This window comes from Micropterus salmoides, unplaced genomic scaffold (assembly GCF_014851395.1).
Source record: "Micropterus salmoides isolate LMB-PRFRI ecotype aquatic unplaced genomic scaffold, ASM1485139v1 Ms_hic_scaffold_11, whole genome shotgun sequence".
NCBI classification, from domain to species: Eukaryota; Metazoa; Chordata; class Actinopteri; order Centrarchiformes; family Centrarchidae; genus Micropterus; species Micropterus salmoides.
The window spans coordinates 31,993,522-32,013,592 of NW_024040152.1; the positions used below are offsets into that span (position 1 = coordinate 31,993,522).

The 20,071-nt window shown below is 41.7% G+C and overlaps 1 protein-coding gene across 5 annotated transcripts in view; it reads right to left on the reverse strand.

Moving 5' to 3' along the window:
* Positions 1-20,071, reverse strand: part of cdk14 (cyclin-dependent kinase 14) — a 198,214-nt gene that overhangs the window by 32,204 nt on the left and 145,939 nt on the right. For all 5 annotated transcript variants that reach the window (XM_038712296.1, XM_038712299.1, XM_038712297.1 and 2 more), the window contains one exon: positions 18,655-18,805. In XM_038712296.1, the coding sequence (XP_038568224.1) occupies positions 18,690-18,805 (116 nt within the window). In that variant the 3' untranslated portion in view covers positions 18,655-18,689. The remainder of the gene's footprint in view (positions 1-18,654; positions 18,806-20,071) is intronic.

The window sequence follows — 20,071 nt, forward strand, 5'->3', positions numbered from 1 at the left end:
TTATGTAATCTTGTTTTGCTCTCTTGACAATACTCACATAACCCTGAGCTCATGAAGTATTTTCTTCTTTCTTTCTTTTTGGAAGAATTTGTCCAGCATTTGGATGGACACAAACATATTAATACCATCGCGATGCAAACACCAACACTCTAATTTCTAGATTCACACTGTCAGACATAAACCCTGCTTCAACACATAACACTTCCTGCTGTAGTTATCGGTTGTGTGCCACTGGCATTCTTTACAGAACCGAGTGAGCGCCAGCAGTTGCCGCATTGAAGCGCTGTGCCGCTCGTTCTCTCCCACTAATCACAAGGTTTTCGGCTGCAGCATTATGCTAACTTACACTGGCAAAGGGGAGGGGCCAAGGGGCTGCTTTGATAAGTCGAGCATGGCGAACATGAATGAGGCAGCGACAGGCGAGGCAAAACACACATTCATTCCTCTGACAATGCCGAGCAGCACTTTTAATTAAACCTTATCCAACATGATGAATAATGCAACAGCTTCCATGCAATCCACCGTCTCCTTTCTGTTGCTCACCACGCTGTGTTCAACCATCTCACCCAGTCACATGCATACATTAGGCAGAGGGATGGCAGAGAAGAAAGGCTCTGCTCTCTCTGCTGCACGACATAACAAATATACAAAATGTTTTTTAGCTTTGCCAACAGGGGGAATGTGGCAGTGCCTAGATGAGCGCCAGTGGTTTGGATTTTCTGATTGTGCAGCGTGCATAAAATGTCTGATAGCAGCTGTTTTGTTGCTTTGTTTAGAATATGTCAGAACTGACATAGTGGGAAGCATGTTCTACAAAGTTTTAACTTGTTGCTGTTCAAAAAAGCACTCACACAGCAAACTGAAAAGCAGGTATAACTTCAGAACTTGATTCAACCCCTATTACAAGAGCAAAGGGCTCAGTGTGAAGCCCATGGAGACAAAGTCCAACATAACATGTTCCCCGTGGGAGAGAGATGGCCTCACTGCATCAGACAAGACCAGCCGCTGGGAAACACATCAGTCCCCCTCTTCTAAACTCATGGACACACTCCTAAAGGGATAGAGAGAGAGGGGTGGAGGAATGGTGAGGGGGCTGGGAGGGAGAAGGAGGGGGCTGCCGGTCAGAGAGAAAGGCAGCAAAAGGGATATTCAGAGCATTGAGGAGTGAAAGGATTGTATGGGAGAGTGAACCCATTACAGGGCAGACTGGCTGGGGCATGGGAAGACACAGAAAGGGCTGCAGGGAGGTGCTGGGTTGTATTTAGCCCAGAGAGGATCAGCAAAGGGAGGTTTTGCCAGGAAACCTTTGGCCTCCGAGACTCTGCTGAACCCAGACAGTTAGCCAAAAGGACTGCAGAAATGAAAGCTGCAATATTCAACAAGTTCTGCACCAGCACTACTACTACTACTACTACTACTACAAACTACTGTTTTTTTTAAAGCACCTGACATTTTATTTTATTCTTATTTTGTACTATTAATATTTTACAGCCATGGATGTATGTAATGTTTTTTCTTTCTTTTGCTGTGATTGTTGTTCTGTCGTGAGCACTCATTAAAAAACTCAACAATATGTCTTTCCAGAAAAGGTGTCCTGCATCCACTGATCACACTTTAGCCACTTTCAAGGAGACTTTCTCTTCAGCAGAAAGGTACACAGACAGGTCTTTGCATTATTTTGAGATAAGTTGCTGTTGAACTTTTTTGAGCACCTCAAAGTAAAGTTCGTTCACCTCTCTTGTATTAGGGTGAGGGCAGCAAACATCAGCAAATGAATTAAGGTTTAATTAAGGTGAACTGACCCTTTAAGTCTGGTTTGTAGGAATCTTACAATATCACAAAACCTTGCATCAACATCAAATAACAACAAAATTACTTCCACAACAATTTACTTGTGTTTTGGCTCAATTATTACAGTAAAGTCAGCCTTGATGCCTTAATGCAAAAATGTAAAGTTCATACAACCCATAATTTTTGTAAAAATAGCAAGAAAGATGGCATTTATTTCTTTAGAGGCTTAACTTTTGTTTGTTTTCCTATGCGATCCGGCTCGACCACGAGGTTTTCAGGGGAGTGCATGTATTGTGTGTGTGAAACAACGTGGGAGAATCTCAAGAAAAGATGCTTGTCAAGCTTAAATAAATGACCTATATACAAAAATGTTGAGGTTTAGGGTTAATTAAAACATATGAGGTCTTGACAAAAGGCAATGGTTAGACGGGCAGTTTATAGAGAACACTCAGGGGCTAATTCACAAAAGGACTGCGTGGCTTTTGTGGTCGCTAAACCTGTAGAAATAAGACAAAAGGAAACTGTGTAATTCTCAAAGCAACCGCAAAAGGGTGAAATGCGCCCCTAACTGCGCTGCTAAGCAAATAGCAACTCAGTGCTCCAGTGCTATTTGCACATATTTAAATGAGGCAATATGCACACATTTTGCACAACATTGGCTCCTTTCTATGCAAATGAGCCTCATTGTAATAAAGGTCCAATTCACAGACACCAGAGTGAAATTATTAACGTCTTCAGAGAGTTGGTGGTAACTGAAGTCCACTGAATTGGTGTCACACCCAGACTTACCAGAGATCATAGCAGCAGTGACTGTAGCCAGGCGAAGCAATAGTGCACTGCAGTACATAGTATGCACACACGGCACAGACAGTACAATGCCTGATATTCCCCACGAGGGAATGAAACTAGAAAACAACATAAAACCTGCTGCTGTGAGAAGCAGAGACGATGGTTTTGCACAGTCCAGCACAGAGCAGAGTAGAGGAGAAATCAGCTCTCCACGTTAGGACGTGTTACTCTGAGAGGGCAACTGATGGCCAAGTAAACAAATATTATATCAACCAATGAAGCTAAGCAGAAATGCCATAGTTGGACAAAACCCGAACGCCCAGGAGTGTTGATATTGAACAATTCTACAAAAACACTAGATTACGTACAGTGACCAAATTTTTTAAATCATTTCTTTCTACAATCTAAGATATAGTTCAGGTTAGGGTAAGATCATGGTTACGGCTCATAATCCATGGATAAGGTATGGTTAGGGTTACGTAACTAAAGCACATGGTTAGGGTTAAGGAAAGATTGTAGTTGTGGTTTTGTCAAAACTAATGTTTATTGTGAAAACTGTGTAATCTGCAGTCTCCATGTAACTGGAATCTCTAGGGATATAAAATATTGCAAAAGTCTGCAGTTGGCTGAGGTGGAAAGGTTGGCATATCGAAAAAGATAAGATGTAATAAGGGCTGACAGAATGAATGAAGTACCTGCTTTTTCTTCTACTGTAGACAGAGCATTCGTGTCATTCTTGAGTATAAGGGCAAAAACTGAGACCCTACAGAACCCAACTGGTACTTCTTAATTTCTTACCTCAACACAATCTGCATGATTTGACCCATTAGTGACTGCCACTTGACGACACGATACATTGTTGGCACCTGTTCGGTTAAGAAGCAGATCTCTAGCTCTTTTTTATTTTGCATATAACCTGAGCAACATTTTAAACTACAAAGAGCTTGAGGTCAACCAGACACCCTGCCTCAGTAAGAAAAAAAAGTTTTAGTAGTCTTTAATAGTCAGGAAGTGAAAGCCGACCTATCCCGCCGGCAGAACAAGTGCACTTATCTCCCTGCAGGGGCAGGTCAACTGAACGCAACTTCAAAAGGGTATCAATAATCATAATATTTCCTTGCAGTTTTTCTAAACAGGTCAAATCTCAGGGACGCTTTCCCCCCGCTTCTCCTCAAACACTCCTCCCTTTCATGCACTGACATTCATTTCTTGCCTCTCTCTTCCCCTGCAGTGTGGGCTCATTTATACTGGGCCCAGTGTTTTCATGCCACTCACATACAGGGCTGCAGTGTGCTGTTAACATGCAGACTCCCTGGCGAGTGTATAATTTGTGAGTCATGTCCAATTCGGATCGAGTCAGTCTCCTGCTGACTTCCTGCCTCGGCTCGCTGATGAATGCTGGGAAAACAGGTCTGGTACAGTAGTCACAAGACCCTCATGCTAGAGCCAACAACCAGTGTGAGCCACTGCAGAATGACTCTGCTCTTTTGGATTAAAGCTGCAAAGTTCTGTGCTGATGTAAAATCTTGAAATTCAACACTTTTTATGATATTGCTATTTTCAGTGTTTCCCCCAGATTTCTACACATGACGTGGTAGAAAAGACCATCACGGGAAAGCCCCTGTTCCAAACTCAGAATAATAAAACATACAGCGTTATCCTGAATAAATCTTTAGAACCAATGCAAGGCCGTTATCAAAATCACAATACAACAGAGAGAAGACATTTACAGTTCTCAGGCCCGGATCTGACAGAATGCGTTTTTTGCAGTGAGAGGTACCTTTTTTAAAATTGTTTTCTATTGGCAGTGAGTGTTTTGCGGGCGTTTTGGGCGCCTGCTGTGCCTTGCGTTTTCGAAGTTGCGCTCTGAGCGCATAGAGCTGAAAAAAATTAAACTCTGAGCAGAAAAGCGCCCGATGTCATTCAAGTTTTTTCCGTTGTCCAATTAAATGAACTTAGAGACGGGCCCTGAGTTGTGACCATCATTAAGACAAAGCTACTGGACCAGCTGGTGGGACTCCCAACAGTGTCTCCCCCTTCTGAGGGTCTCATGTACCCACAAGGATCTCCATTTGCCTGTCTCCTGCGTGTTTGTGAACCTCTCATCCTCAAACAATGCCAGAGCAGGCGCCCTCCGTTTGCCTTGTTTATTAAAGCAGATGTTCTTAGCAACAAAAGACACAGACCTGTGAGTTGTGATCAAATTTCTGGTAATATGACAGTTATTACTTAGCAGCAAACCAAAGATTACAGATCGCTGCCGCTATATATATATGATATATGAACCGACAGGACAGCTGATTCGGTGGTTGCCTAGCAACATAAAAAACCCTCAAATTCAAACGAAAAAGGCATTGCTGTGCGCCTCGTGTTCTCAAACCTGCAAAGTGCTTTCTGTCTGTCGGTGCCTAAGGCAATTAAAAACTTCCTCAACTGCTGATGAGGAGTGTGATGCAGATGAAAGCTCCAGAACAAACAAGTGAGTGGATCTCTAGTTGAGGCTGTTTAGTCAACTGTTGTTTTTGAGGTCAAGAGTGAACCATCAAGCATCATTACAGTTCCACTATACATCATGTGAACAGTAGTTACCAAACAAGACCACACTTCTGTTTACCTAGCTGGGAGGGCCTCACGGATCTTCAGGCGCACTTTGTTAAGAAAACACAACACAAGGCTTTTGCTAATTTGCTTTAGTTACTGGCCGGTTTGAGTGACACACCCATGAATCTAAAAGCACTGAGCAGTAGTTTATAATATTATGACACATTAGTTTGAGTTATCACTGTGACAATTATTTTATCCTCAGTCTTGACAAATGCCAGGCAAACCACAGAATTACATCTGTTCATGTTGGAATGTGCAACTTTTGGCCAACACAGCTAACGTGATGATGTCACTTGGCATTTCAGCAAAAGTTGAGCAGAGTTGAGCTTTTTTGCCGTACAATCGTGCCTTCTTTTGCTGGAGCTGTCTACATAAACCCCAACTGGCTTGTTGTTTCCAGTAGAAACACGACGGCAGCCATACCCTGAATAAGGCAGCAGCGGTGGTGGCAGGTCACTTGTAAACAGTAACTGATCTAGTCTAATGGGCAGATTACCATCAAATTCACAGAGTACCTTAGTGCTCCACGGAGGATGAACCCCATCCATTTTAAATATTCCACAACTCTTCAGTCTTCAGTCCACACAAGATCACACGATCATGTTCGAATGGGCAAATTACCAAGAATTCTGCAGGGCACATCAAGGGGATAAACCCTTTTGATATTGATGACCTTGTGACCTTTTTGACACCACCCTCAGGGCAACCTTTGGATTTCAGCCTCACTGCAAATAAGGCCCTCAAAATAGAAAGAACATCAATACGTTTGCAATAAACATCGGAGTCTCTAGGGACCACTCTTTGAATATTATTAATGAAAGCAGTATATATACACAGTACATAGGCTCTGTATCGGCCAACTGATACATTATGTATACTGCTCTTGTACTTGGTGAACAGGCTTACACATGTGAACACACACATAGAGAGACACAAGCACATCCTTGCACGCACACACTTCCCTCCTCACACAAAAGCTCCTCAGTTTGTTCAGTCCACCTCAGCAGCTAAATGTTCGCTGGACAAAAACTCTACTGTCCACACTCTACAGCCTTCAGATTGGCTTCTGAAGACGATTTTTAGGGGGAAATATGTACTGCTATGGTACATACAGAATCAATGGTGTCTGGAGGGAAAATCACATTCTTGTAGACTGTGTGAGATGGCCATACATGGCAGGACGAGGCATATTATTAACTCAGAGTAATACCATAATGAGCGTCTATATATTCATAGGTAGCATGGGGGCTATCAAAGACTAATATTTCATTTTATGAAACAAAAATAAGAATTCAAGACTAAAATTTAGCATTCTCCGACTAATTTCTCTAGTTAAGGATTTTCCTAAAAAACGATCTATAGACTTGTACAAAAACAATCATTCTCAGGCATCACTCATGACCCAAGAAGACAGTTGTATGTATGTGCAGGGACCCTGCCCTCTGCCTGTTATTCTTACTATTTTGCTGTGTTCTGCACACTAGGGAGCATGCAGGGTGTGAATAGAGGTGGGGATAAAAAGCCACACACACACACACACACACACACACACACACACACACACACAGACACACTGACAGGATGACGTGTGCACTCACACTTCCTGCAGGGTTGTGCGGAGGCGAGGCCATGTTTATTTGTGCTTTAGAACGTAACCGGCGTGAAAAAACAACAACTTTTATTTCTCTGATTCACTGCTTTGTTCTCGCTAACGCTGCTCTCTCTCTCTCTCTCTCATTGAGCTGGGACTCCTACTCATTATGCCTTTAAGTTGTAAATTGTAATACTGACAGTAGTCCTGTAGTAGTTACTGTTTAGCTGTTCGCTCCCATCTTTTAAGTGGCATTGCAAATTTAACTTGAGCAAACAAATTGGTGGGTATGTCGCTAGCTAGCTTACAGCTACGTCTGTACAGTAGGTGTGGTATTGGCTGTGTAGGCTGACTGAAAACTAGTCCAGTGGTCAGATTTGTGAATAAAGTGTGGTGAACATTTACTTGTTTTTGTGTCTAAACACGCCACTCAATAGAACTATAGAGTGTGCGTTGATTGTTGTGGGTCCGTCTCTAAAAGCGCCCCTTTTCACCTTTTACTGCAGCTTTAACGTAAAGCTATTCAACAGGCAATCCTCTTACAGCACTGAACTGACTTCATTAATAATAATGCATGCACACTTCCTATTTGAGGCTTAATGAGCACTGTAATACAAAATGAAATATGTAAGATTGAACTTTTGGCAGATACTCAATATCAAATAACTGATTTGGGGTCAGGGGCTAAAAAACATGACATGCCTTGTAATTAACCTTACTGATGCAGCTACTCCATCTCTCTGTTTCATGAATCATTTACCTCAAAAAATCTGTTTCTTGCCTAATGTTTTATTCCATTTCTAGTCTTGGTAATTTGTTCTTATGTGTTTAGCTTATGTGATTTTTAGTGGGGTCAAGCACAGACAGGAGTTCACGTAACCGACTGAGAGGTCAGTCCAAGAGTTGCAGTTACAACAATCCTTGCAGTGCCACCATCAGGCTACAGTTTAACTCAGATTTTGGCTTGTAACTCAATGCTTTTATTGAGGCCTTTGGTTTAAGAAATACCCAGTGAATACAGATAATTTACCTGTCATTTGGTCAAAATCCAATGTCTTACCACCTTATATAACCCGTAACATGTAATTTTTCCCATATTCAAAAGAAATCATCTTTAGTGCCTTTATTCCAGCTCATCACTAGAATTTTGATGTTTCAACCATTTGGCATGACATGCATTGCAAATTGGCAGCAAACACAAACACATGCACAATTTTGAGATTTGATACTTATAACCCACACCCCTGCGGCATGGTTTAATGAAGTTGGCTGCAGTTACTTGACAATAGCTAAGTGAGACTTTGGTCTATTGGTTTGAATAAGCTAACACATGTTTCATGTTGATCCACTATGCAGAGACCCTGATTGAAAACAGTGAAATAGTGGATACTATGGGACTGACTAACTAACTACGCCTGTTGTCAGTCCCATGTCTCCTAGTGTCACCAACTGTATTTCTGTGTTCAAACCCCACATATAGTTTGTGGTGTGATATGTAGAGGATCAAGACTCATTATCCCAGATCTCAGGTTCACATACCTGGGCTGTTTGCTGTGCAAAGCTTTGGCCTTAGGTGGGGTTTGGTTATTTTTTTATGTAATTAACTGAAAAGTTCTTCTGTCTCTCTTTCTCTGACTGTACTAGCCATCTGTGTATATGTGTGCCCTGTTGTAAGTAGATACAGAACACCCACTGGAAAGTAGGAAGACATTTGTGGGAAGTCTTTTGCAGTGTGGAAACAGAATAATGGCGTTGTGACAACAGATTAAATACCCCACTGGTTATTTAGGGATTGAAATGCTATACATAGCTCTTTTCTGGGTTATGACTGAACTCAATTGTCAAGTTCAGAGTTCAATTGTCAAGTTCAGAGTTTAGTGACCATCTTAATCAGGCCAACATTGGTCAAAGGCCAAAAGTTGATTGTCAGTATGAACGAGGAGGAGCAATTTATTATTATGAGACACTCTGGTGTCACATGCTGGCAGTCAGCTGCAATGTGTGGAGTGTTACTTCAACTAACCCAGTGGTTCTCAAACTTTTTATGTCCCGCCCCCCTTTAGAAAAAGTTCAAGCCCCCAAACTCCAGCAAACGTGGATTTCATTTTATGTTAATCATTAACAACACAGGCGATTGAATTAAAACAAAAGATTCAGGTTAGCAAATTAGCCCTGCTTGCATCAGAATCTTGTATATGTCCCTGCATGAATCATATTCACGCAACTTTAGGTGTGTTCAACGTCCATGCCTCCCTGTAGTGGCATGGGGGCCCGTCCCCCAGTTTGAGAACCACTGAATTAACCTAAGAGGAATGGCACATTTGTTAGTTAGTGTTCTCTGCTGGTGGGATGAAATGCTATGTTATGAGTTGGCACAAAATATATTTGTGCTGTTGGTTAGAAAGCCTTTTTGCCAGTCCATAGCAAGCACATCACTTCATCTTTGAGGAAGGAATACCAAAAATATATAGCCTCAGATCTCAGGTTGCATTCTCAAATCTGGCAGTACCAGACAGGTTTAGTCATGTCGGGTATTAAAGGTGCGGGTACAGGCCAGGTTCGGGTTTCTGTTTAAAGCAGAAGTCTAATTGAGTAACATTTCAGACTTGTATCGTCAGGAACACTCAAGGCGTTTAATGGAGGTCATCTGGCTGTGACAAAGCTGCCAGGAAAAATACAAACACAAAGTGGGTCACATCTCTGCAACGTGTTCTACAGTCCTATTGACAGCCCCCGAGAACTGAAGCTTGGAGGTATATTTCTGTAAAGTATGGTGCTTCCCTACTGTTCATCACTATCATAGCAGTCACTTTGGATAAGAAAATTGACTAAATACTGACAAAACAACTGAGCCTTTTTGCTCAGAAAATGTGTCACTGCGATCTAAGGTCGATGTTCAGAAGGAAGGGAGGACGCAACATACATACAACATACATTTGGACCATCCCTCCCTCCCCCTCTCTTCATCCATCTGAGCTCAACTCATTATCCCAGATTCCTTTAAATCGCAGACTGACAAAGTTTAACTCATTAGCATAGTTTGTTTGACACTAATTCACTCAGCGGTGATGAGAGGCTCCAGATCTGCTGCTGTAGAGGAGCTGTTGGCTGCACCACATAAGAAGGAGCTGATTTTTCTTTTCCTTTTGGAGGAGTAAAAAAGGAAGGAGGTACATGTGCAATGCTCATTAGGGAGAGCCATATGGTGGAGGAAAGAGGAGGAGAGGGAGAAAAACCTATGAGATGGTGATGTGGAGTGAAAAAGTCCGCATCTCTTGGAAAACACCCTCCGTTGTTGAGATTTGTTTACAGCTGTTTGGAGGCATTTACCTCCCTGCTGTCATATCATTTTCTCCTCTTCTCTCAGTTTTCCTCAGAAGGGTAAACTTAAATGCATTTTTCGTTTCAACAAAGAGCAGAGAGGAACTGAGGGCTTTTCTCTATGTGCATCCGGCTGACTTTATGAATGAAGATTAAACCACTGGAAACATACAGAGAGAGATACCAATAATCTTCTTAATATTGCCATGCCAAACTTGTAATGAAGAGGGAAGGATGGAGGGATGGAGTTCTGAGAGGTTAAAAAAGGAGCGTATTATTGTGAGTAGTGGGGAGCTTATGATAATGGGAGTCATATCTCCTCCTACATGTCAGTCTGATGGCCTCTGCTGCCTCTGCCAATCAACAACTTACAGAGGAAATCAATTCCTGCACCTCCCTGAGGACTCCTCCCTCCGTCCCCCTTCTCTTCAGTCCTTACCTCTTTTCTCCTCCTTTTGCCCTGTCTACTTTGTTTTGTTCCCAACTTCTCTCACCTCTGCTCCATTCCTGGCTTCATCCTCTCTGGTACCCACTGAGACAATAACAATAACAAGTGGGAAAATTTGTACCCAGGGGGAGCCATGAGCCAACCACTATGCCCCTCTCTCTTACCTTCTTTCTGTCCTGGTTAACTATGCCTCTCTTCTGACCCTCTGATATAGCATGCTTCATCACATCCAATCCCCTGACCCGTCAATAATATGTGCACAGAGAGTGAACATGGATCAATACCTTCTGTATTGGTTAAACACAAATAGTTACCACTATAGCTTCGTTTGACTAACTCAGATTGCACTACTTAGCTAGTAGCCAACTAGCGTTCCTACTATTATAGTACCGCAGGCTCTACTGCTACTGCTGGTGCAAACAGAACTGCAGTGGCAGATGTAGGCTGCTATTAGTTGTACTTGTACTACTACCCGAACCTAACATGCATCAATTCATTTTCAAAAAATAAAAAATGGACCAGAGGATAATTAGACCCCAACAGGCTCCGATCCAGATAAAAACTGGCAGCAGCATGATGCTCCAACAATTAACAAGGAGCCACGGTCAAAAACAGCAGCAACACACACTTCACATTTTATTCTCTCCATCTGCTTCAAACAACACATTTTTCTACAGCACATGATTAGAGCTGATAAAGAGTCTGGTCAGATCCACTCACGCATTACACTAACAAACCTGAGACTCTACCTGACCTGACTAAACATATAAACATAAAACATATACTTAGAAAATATGTTTGTAATGCATGTCGAAGTGTCCTTGGGCAAGATACTGAACCCCGAATTACCCCTGGTGGCTGTTCCGCCAGTGTATGAATGTGTGTGACTGGTGAATGCAGATGTAGTGTAAAAGCACTTTGAGTGGTCGAAAAGACTAGAAAGGCACTATACAAGTACGGAGCATTTACATTTAAATTGTCTATTTCTCTTCCAAACTTACTCTACATGGGTCGCCATGACAGACACTATGTTTCATTTAATGTGAAACTACTCATTAAAATAAATTGTGTTTTCAAAACAAAACCAAACAACTGCCATTGAAGAATAAAACTTACTGTATCAATGCAATATCTCACAATATTGACAGATGCACATACAACATAAATATAAATAATACAACTCTAACAAATTCTGTAGATGAATGTGTAACACCTCGCGCTTTCACAATGCTTTTCCATGAGGATAAGATGAAATAAAAGCCCACATTACTGGAAGGCACTGAAGCTGTAAAGTTATAAGAGGCAGTGGGAGAGTAAAACCGGCTGATTTGACTGAAGGCTCTCCATTTCTCAAGGCTATGCCTCCGGTTATCCTTCCTTCCCCCATCTCCTATTTCCCCCCCTCTGGCTCACAGCGAGGATATACTTTAAATCACTTTGTCCTCTACCTAGAAAAACTTTCTGACAGGGCATTTTGAGACCCCACAAATCTATTCCTTCCTGTTAAAGAGCCAAAAATATTCTTTTCTGTCCTGCTGACTTTGTAAGTTTTGGGCATTGGTGGCTTTAGTAGAAAGACACCAGGGTAGGAACACAGCAGGGGACAAATAGTGCTTTTACCTTCAAGAGAAATGCTTGCACAGATGTGAAGGTTCCCTACATTTTATTCCCAAAAAAATGGTAGCATGGTCACTAGGATGATACCTTAGGCAATGAGTATGTGTGTCTGTGTCTGTGTGTATGTGCTTAGATAATAGCTGGCACCTCTACATTCTGGACACTGCCGTCTAGCTTTGCCTGCAGCTGCTATCTTCAAAGTGACACAGGGATGCTTCAGGGCCAGAGTGTCCTGTCGCCGACCTGTGATGGCTGACTGCACAGACACACTGTAGAAAGGCTGCTGCTTTGTGTGAAGCCCAGCCACGAGACCAGCAGCAGCACAGAGAACAGCATGACATCAGCTCTGACGGCACTGTCCATACAAAAAATTTTGATTTGGAAAAAATGAAAGATGTTGTTTGTTGTTTGGGAGTAATGCAGGCTAATCAGCAACAAGAGGCATCAGCAGCCTGACATGAATTAAAGAGACAGTCCTAACTAGATAAACAACAGCACTGGTCATTTCTTAACTATTTTCCTGGCATGTGATTTCTTGTGAACCTCCTTGTGAAATTAAGCAGCGTTCTTATAATGCCACAGATACAAAATGTCTGACTTTAACACTGAAGGCTGGCTTTTGTGCACCAATGTCCATCCAACAACACACCAGATAAGAGTACTTAGAAATTATGTTTATATACAACAGCAAAACCGTTTAGAAGAAAACATAATGCTGACCAGATTATGTTTTCTGTTAACAAATGTTAATTTACATATCTGGCAAAAAGCAAAAATGTTTTTTATTCTTGAAATACAGTAACAGCAGCTTGTAGTGACTACAGCATTATTCAACTTTTCTATGGTAATGCACAGGGTCGCTCAGCACTCGGTTAAGGTTAGAGACAGATCTTGGTCTGGTTTAAGTCCACAGTGACCTGAATCCTAACCTTAAGTACTTTTGTTGCTGAAAACTAACCACAGACAGGACCCAGGATGCAATTATATTTTGTAGCAACAAAATACATTTCACACAAACCTGACCATTTACCTTTGAAAACATGAATTTTTATTTTTAGTCCGCCTGGTCTCAACCAACAATATCTGAATGTTTAGCCGCCACATGCTTCTCTGTGTTCACCAGGTGGTCTCTAACCGTGTCTGTCTGCTGTTTGCTGCTGGGCAGGTAGTGTACAGTGGGTTTATCAATGAGCTGAAAGATGCTAAAGGGCTCCGTAAAGCTGAGTGGAACTGCAGATACAGTGAGCATTCCCCGTGGGTTCATCACTAGAAGGGAGCGCTTTCACCTTACACATAGTCATTTGTTTCATTGTTTACAGCTTTATACTCTCACAAATTAAAAGATATGCTAAATCCATTATCAGAGTCCAGACAGAAAGACACCAGGGCAAAATGGCTAACACAAATATCCAAATATTAAATCTCAGTATAGACCTGTAACAATGCCTTAAGCCTCTGAAGATTTGCTTTCAAAATACAGCCGGCTAAATTCTTGTTTGGATTGAAGCACTGAGCTGTTGATTTTACCTCTTTCATGATGCTGTTTGCTCCCTGATTGAATCAATGTTTTATGCTTGGTTATGTATTCTGACTGTGAGCACACTGCGTCCAATTCTTCATGCACTCTAGCCTAGAGTACCAGTGAAGTGTGTTGAAGCTCAGAGACGGGGCAGCTGTCTCCCACTTGTTGTTGGGACTCGGAGTTGAACTGTGTGGTCACTGAGTGGATTGATGGGGGGAGCCATTGCCTACCCTCGGCACCAAGTTGCATCAGCTAATCTTGTGAATAATGCAGAATCATGAATAAACATAGATCAGTGCAGCGCAGCACTGTAAAGGAAAGGAGACCTGCCTTTTTCCCCCCCTTTCCTCCTTTCTTCTCTTCTCCACCCCTGCCTCCATTTTTTCATTCCACTCCTTCTATCTCTTTCTGGCTTTCTCTTTTCTCACCACAAAACGCTTTTTTTCCCTTCCCTCCCTGCCAAAATCAAACACTCCCACTATTTCCCCCCATCCTCTGTCACTCTCTCTCCGTCCTTTTCTTTTCCTCTCAGGCCACAGCAGTGACAGACATTGTAGTGCTCTAGTGTTGCTGTGTCTCAGTGCGGGCGAGTCAGGCCCGGCCTTCACTCTCAGCTCAATAGCTGCCCGGGTTTCCTCAAAGGCAGCCATCCAGCCAGCACAAAGCCTGCCCACTGGGAATAGACCCACAAAAGAGAAAGGGGCTGCTCGCCTTCTTTGCTCTGCTCCGTCTGAAGCGGCCTGCCTCCACCACCTCCTATAAATAATACAACGCTGCCTCAACAAAAAGAAACTCTGCCCTGCTCCTGCAAGCCTCTGCTCCCATCTCTCTTTTATTCCCTTCTTCCCACTTCCCCTGTTTCCCTTCTCCTCACCTCTTTTACCTCTGATTTTACTAAACCAGAAAACCAGGGCTTTAAAGAATAGGCTTATACACACTCAGAACAATTACATACAACAACGATGCACAGTGATTTCTTTGCGCTCATTATCCTTTTCTAACACCCACGCACAATGATATAAGTAGTGATAAAATACTTGTTTCTGATTGGCTGGCAGGTGTTTGTAAACGCTGTATTTGTATTTAAACATCTCAATGGTTTGACCACTTTTCTGAATCACTGCATTTGGTATCTTAAGCTGCAAGTAACCATAACAACACTTATGGTTAATGCTATTTTCGTTAGTAGTAAAACTGACAACTGGTTTAAACCAAGTACCAAAACCTAAAAACAGAATGCATTTTAGTAGGTGACCATGGTGTGAGGTATGAGTGATAATGGACCAAGAAGTGTTTTGATGCAAAAAAAATGTGAATAACATTTTTTTTTAATCAACTTAACAAGGTGACACTTTTAGGAATGTATCGCCACTGTGTTCACTGACAACTGTAGTGAAAATTCAGGTTTTTTTCCTTCGCTTTTCACTTGTTGTGGCTGAATTGCATGATTAATGTTTTGCATGATGGAAATCGAAGTAGCCACCATTTTTGCAGGTTAGCTCTTAATTCTATGGACTAAAATTCTGCCTCTGCTGCTTCGACCATTCTCTTTGTGAGTCCCCCAAAGTGCAATACAACAAACCTTCCCTTATTTTTTAACCCGGTTCTTTTAGTTGCCTGTCAACACATGTAGTGCAGGATGCAGACCACAGTCTCTAGTTCTGCACTTGGCTTTTCACAAACAGTTTTTTAAAAAGCCAAAGGCAACGTTTCAACTGTTGCACAGTGATGTGACATTACTCATCAGCCTGCTATGTAATCATTTAATTGTTTCCATTGCTATTTATTTCATAGTATTTCTTACTTCCTTGCATATTAACCTCTTTGAAGGAAAACTAATAAACACAACAATACTATGCATTCTGTACAATTTTGTTGCTTTGTTTTTTCATTTAGCTGATCTAACTCATTGTAACTATAAATACTTGGTGGGAAATCCAGTTCAAATATGTGCATGAGTTATGTTTGTGGGAGCACATAAATGGCAGTGTGCATGTGTTGGTGTAATTTGTCAGTGTATTAATGTGAATGTGTGCACGAGGATTAGGCTGCTATCAGGGAAGCTCTCCCTGCCTGTCAGGCTTTAGGACGGGCCCGGACAAAGAGGCTGATTTCAATGTAAATGCAGCAGCTGAGAGGACACAGCTCTCTCAGTGGGGTGACTTCCACCCTCCACATGCACGCGCGCAAACACACACACAGAAACACCATGAGCCTCCAGATCAGGATACACACACTCTTTATATATTCACAGGCAAAGTAAATACAGAGTGTTCAGCCTCTATCTACCCCAGGTAGATTTTGTAGAGGAAAGATGAAGAGATAAAATGCTGAAGATTCTCTCAGAAACTTGGAGATTATTTGTAGAGTTGGCGTGTCTGGTGTGTTTTTGCACCTGTCAGTAATTAGAGATATAATCTGGTCGGAGGCGCTGTGTTGTGGCCCTGTGCTGGCCCTCACGATCCCGAGTCCATCATTAGGCCAACCATTATCCCCATGCCTGGCCTCTGCACTCCTTATTACATGCAAATAGTGCAGCTTTATCTGAGGAGTGAATGAGACCCCGGTCTCTAAAGAATGGGACACCCTCCTCGCCCACTCAAAGCCATTCCTCCATCTATTACTGCATTCTCTGCTTCAATGCAGACAGCACAGATCTCATGGTGTCAGAGTTAAAAGAAAGACTGTGGTGGTTGGCTGGATGCAGATAAGTGTTAGGCAGAGAGTTGTCAATTTGACTGCTTGATGCACGAAAAGAGCTAATGATAAAATATGCACACGCTTTGCCGGCTGTACAATATAAATTTGTTTTCAAACACGTTAATATTTATGTTCTTTTTAGGGTTGAAAAACTTCATACTTGAATGACTTAAAATAAAATCGAACGATTTTATCAGGAAATTAGCTAATATAAAATAGTAAAGAAAAGGCTGTAGAAAGGAAACAGAAAACTAGCAAAGGATAGTTATTAGATGCCAGCATATGTTTTAAGCAGAGATGCTCACAAGTCTTTGAGCTTTGAGTCAAGTCTCAGTTCACTCGTGGTTATAATGAATGTTGTATCACCTGCTGTGTTAAATCCAGGCTGCTTAAAACACTGCATATCAGGGCTGAACGATTTGGGTAAAAAAATGTAATTGTGATTTTTCTGCCAGATATCGCGATTACGATGTGGTTTGTGATTTTTTTTTTTTTTGCTAAAGTTCATATTCAGTATTCACTGCCAGTCTATTATTGACGGAAGCTTCTTTAAGCAGCACCGAGCAGATAAACCGGCATAGAGAATCCTGTCGATTTTCAAAATAAAACACCCGTTGCAGTCTCTCGATCATCATCAACAATAAACACAGTTAAAACAGACACAAAAAAAAAACATAGTAGAAGCACAAAAATCAAGGACATCTGAACAAGTCGGCAAAATTATTAATTAATAACTTATTTTGAAATGCTTGATGTGGATATGTAACGGTAGCCTGCAGAGAGCAGAACAGAACGGGCTCACAGAGAGCCGTTACTGTAGGTGAAGCACACAAAATGACAAATTAACAACACGTTAACAACGTGTAGGCCGCTGCCTGTGTCGGTTCGCCATTATCCCACATTTTCCTCTAGTTTCGTTTGTTGTTGTAAAATGTACAAGGTCTGGGCCCGCTCTGATTGGTGAGTAGGACCATAACAGGAGAAGCATGGCGCTTGTGATTGGCGAGCAGGTCTGTCACACAAGAATGACAACGGAATGAATTTGTAACTGCGTGACTGTTTAAAACGGGTCAGATGCCCTGTATAATTAACCTACATTACGCCGTCTTCACGATTAGCTAATCATGTTCTTTAACATCGCAATTTCAATTTGAAATTGATTAATCCTTAAGTCCTACTGCATAGCTATAAGAAATATATATATATATATATGTTTTTCACTTACAGAACACAACCATGTAATGTGCAATGCACAACTTATTAACTACTACAACAGCTTATAAACTACTGTAAGTCAACACATCCAACACCTCCAGACTCTCAACGTTAAATAAAACTAACGTGATCAACAATAAACCTGTAACCTGCCAACATTAATAATTAATGTGATGGCAGCCAGCAGGATGTAAATAATTATGTTAAGACAATCTCGACTTTGGCAAGCAAACAAACGCTCATTCATCACCTACTGTAGGTTGTAGCTAAAGCAAGAAGCAAGCTAGCATTAGATGGCCAATGCTAAGCTACTGACTGTTTTTCATTTAGCGCTTCTTTGCACAACTGATACGTAGTACGTGTTACGTAGGTTGGTTATAGGTAATGCAGGGAGGGGAATAACAGCAAGCTCATCAGACATTTCCTAAAAATAAACACTGTTCACGAGTCCCGCACCTCAAGTCTGAGTCAAGTCTGAAGTCTTTTGAGGACAAGTTTCAATTTACTGTGTGTGCGACTCGAGTCTCAAACTCGAGTCCCCATCTCGTATGTTAGTTTAAGTCTGACTATTTGGACATCATAAGCACTGAATTTCTGTGTCAAAACCACATTTTTCCCCCATTTTATTCACATATTTATACCACTGTAATGGTTAAAGCAGCCAAATATAGGTTAATCCACAACATCCTTCTTCTTTTTCAAGGTCAAACTGTAGATCAGTATGATACAAGGCCCACTTAGCATACACTACTTTGATGAAGGTAAGCTGTTTAATTTGAAAACAGACGCCGACACAAAAACAGTCATTTACTGCCTAACTTCAGAATGAATGGCACTCTTGCTAAAGTTGCAGACATCTTCAGACCTTGAATTTCAAAAGAAAAAGAAGAGATTCTTTTTTGGGACCTGCAGTATCCATGTTCCATTGAACCAGTCTCGCCATTAAGATCCTTAAAGTTTCACCTACGCTCCTGTATGCTGTCATTTTTTGGCTGTGACTGTGCATGCTGCTGCATACTGTTTGTGTCTGCTTCTTGCATGGTAATGAGCACGTACCTGTCAGGCAGTCATGTGCAGGATGCTGCCTCAGGTCAGTGTTTGCTGCCAGAGGATGCCTTTCCATGACTGTTCCTTCGTGCACACACCTGTATGCTGTCCCCGCTCTCTGTCTGCAGCTTGACATTTGGTACGGTGAAGATAGAAGACACTGCAGGGGGAGAAGACGCAAGCGGATTAGAAGTATGTAGGCTGACAGGAAGAAGAACATTTCCAAGTGAGTTGTTAAAGATAGAGACGGTTATTAAAAAGTGAATATTTGAATATTTATTTGCAGAGAGTCTTTTAGGGTTTAAATTTTTTTGCCATGAGGAGAAGAATCTTCAATTTTAAATTGCTACATGTGACATGTGCTCATTTGCTTTTTAATTTTGGAACATTTAGATGATTGCTTTAAACTAACAAGACAGATCAGTACAGAAGGTCCTAGAGGCAGGAGGTGCTTCATTTGAGTTGAGACCGTGCCCTCACCGCCAACATGACACAAACATAGGAGCTAACTAGAGTTGCACAGAAAATACTCAGCAATGTAACCCTTCAGTGTGATTTTTTTTTTATTATTATTTTTTTAAATGAAGGTAGTTTGTCGCATCAGTTTCTGTTATGTCCGGTATTAGCCCTTAGCCTATTAGCCAAAACCTGGGCCTTTCCTGAACTAATCCACAACCCTTTGCAGTTTTGCTAGTAGGCTCTTCCATGCATTTCTATTGTATTTTACAAACCAGAACATTTGAACAGGGTCTGAACATTTTTTTTCTCCAACAAGCATCCCTCATAGTTCTTTTAAAGGAAAGCTTTTTGGGATTTTCCCTTTCCTTTAGTTTTTTATATAGCTTTTGTACATATAAAAGGTGTGCTAATTTACAAAATCCACACTAAAGGGAGTTATTCTGTCCTGCAGAAAATACTGTTCCCGAACTGCCTGAAACACCTCGTTTGTACTTATCTACGTCACTGTGTCACACAGCACCACCAGCTAGATACATTTCCTCCAGCTAGGTGACCTTCCCGCCTACTGAAATCTAGGAAATCTACACCACATAAACTGGAAACTGGAATTGTGTTACTCTAACTGTTTTATCAACAAAGGCCAGCGGTAACGGTAATCAAGGATGGATCACTGCTGTCTGTGACCCAACTTCAACCTTGCAAGCTGTAAGCTAGCCTGTTTAACTTGGGGTTAGCATGTTATGCTAATGTGGCTGGTGTGACAGGAGCTGAAGAGTGTTTCAGACTGCAGCAAGGACAGTATAGTAGAGTTTTGACTTGCCCAGCTTTTTCACTATGGCAGGGGTTCTCAAAGTTTGACACCATGTGTCCCCCTTCAGACAAAATCGCAAGAAATGTGCCCCCCTACAACTTGAGGTATATTTTTTTTGTCTATATCTGTTTTTTTGGCAAAGAGGTCATATTGAAT